Raw genomic sequence first — 1564 nt, forward strand, 5'->3', positions numbered from 1 at the left:
TTTATTAACCTCAAACTTTTAATCATGACCAACCTTTAAAGTGCCATAATTTTATTCCTCATTATTTTAACATGATGTCTTCGGGTAACACCGTGAAGTACGAGGGTTGTTCAATAAAGACTGAGACTGGGTCCGGGATTTCCCCATACTGCTCTGATAAGACATGATGCCAGGTTTTTCCAATACCTTTGGACAATATTGTTTACCAACAGACATTGAATTGCTTTATCTCTATCACAAAGCCATCAGTGCTCATTTGAACATCAGCTTGGTAAGTGCCGCCTCCAACGTTTTATCATGTCCAGTTTGCGTGAACAACGACATGCGATTAAGTTTTGTGTTAGACTCAACAAAACTGCGACTAACACTTATGAAGACATAAATCAAGCTTTTGGGGATGACGCAATGTCTCGTGCTTCCTGTTTTCGCTGGTTCAAAGATTTTAAGGAGGGAAGAGAGGACCCAGAGTTGCAGGGAGGAGATGGTGCCCCAGTTACTGCTCTCACTGAGGAAATCATCAATACAACAGCGGCAATGATCAAAACCGACCGAAGTCTGACCGTCAGACAGATTGCTGAACTCCTTGAAATATCGGTAGGTAGTGCTCACACAATTTTAAAAGACAATCTTAACATGTCTAGAGTGTGTGCTCGTTGGAATCCTCGTTTACTCACACCTGAACAAAAACAAAACCGTGTCGATGTTTGCCTTGAGTGGAAGCGGTTCGTTGAAGAAGATAGGGATTGGTGGAAGAGTGTAATCACTGCTGATGAGTCCTGGGTTTATCAGTATGGCCCTGCAATGAAAATCCAAAGCACTGAGTGGGTAGAAAAAGAATGAAGGTAGCCCGAAGAAAGCTAGGGCAACCAAATCTGCAAACAAAGCAATGGTCATTACTTTTTTTGACTATAAAGGAATGGTGTACACTCATTCAGTTCCACGTGGACAGACAATCAATGGAGACTATTACAAACAAGTTTTGGCTACATAAATGAATGATCACATTTCTCGAAAGCGTCCAGAACTTCGAGGAAACTGGAAACTTCATCACGACAATGCGCGGCCTCACATTGCACACGTTGTGACAGAATATTTGGCCAAACGAAATATTAAGGTCGTGCCCACCCACCTTATAGTCCTGACCTTGCGCCCTGTGACTTTTTTTTTGTTTCCTACTGCAAAAAAGGAATTAAAGGGACGTCGTTTTGATTCGGAACAGGATGCAGTAAAGGCTTTGGAGGTAATCCTGAAGAACACTTCAAAGGATGGCTTTTCTAACGTTTTCCAGGCATGGCAAAGGCGCTGGGACAAGTGCATTTCACTTAATGGGGAATACTTTGAAGGTGAAAAATTTGATGTAGATCAGAATTAAATAATAAATGTTTTATAGACACAGTCTCAGTCTTTATTGAACAACCCTCGTACATAGAACTCCAAATTGATGAACCAATTCGTTGTAAAGTAAATGTACACTTAATAATTATTATAATACATCTTTTATAATTTTTTTGACAATTTTTTAAGCAATATTATCGCAAAATGTACTAATATAAATGTATCATAA

The 1564-nt window shown here is 39.7% G+C and overlaps 1 protein-coding gene across 1 annotated transcript; it reads left to right on the forward strand.

Annotated features, from left to right (window-relative positions):
- Window positions 1–297: 297 nt before the first annotated feature.
- LOC124372045 (protein GVQW3-like) lies at window positions 298–840 on the forward strand. The gene has a single exon (XM_046830407.1). It carries the CDS (start codon window positions 298–300, stop codon window positions 838–840), a length of 543 nt encoding a protein of 180 aa, XP_046686363.1.
- Window positions 841–1564: the final 724 nt, after the last annotated feature.

The sequence above is a fragment of the Homalodisca vitripennis genome, unplaced genomic scaffold, assembly GCF_021130785.1.
Source record: "Homalodisca vitripennis isolate AUS2020 unplaced genomic scaffold, UT_GWSS_2.1 ScUCBcl_2426;HRSCAF=7178, whole genome shotgun sequence".
Classification (NCBI taxonomy): Eukaryota; Metazoa; Arthropoda; class Insecta; order Hemiptera; family Cicadellidae; genus Homalodisca; species Homalodisca vitripennis.

What these genes read in the sequence shown, in the direction of transcription:
- LOC124372045 (XM_046830407.1), top strand. Translation starts at nt 298, where the DNA reads ATGTCCAGTTTGCGTGAACAACGACATGCGATTAAGTTTTGTGTTAGA.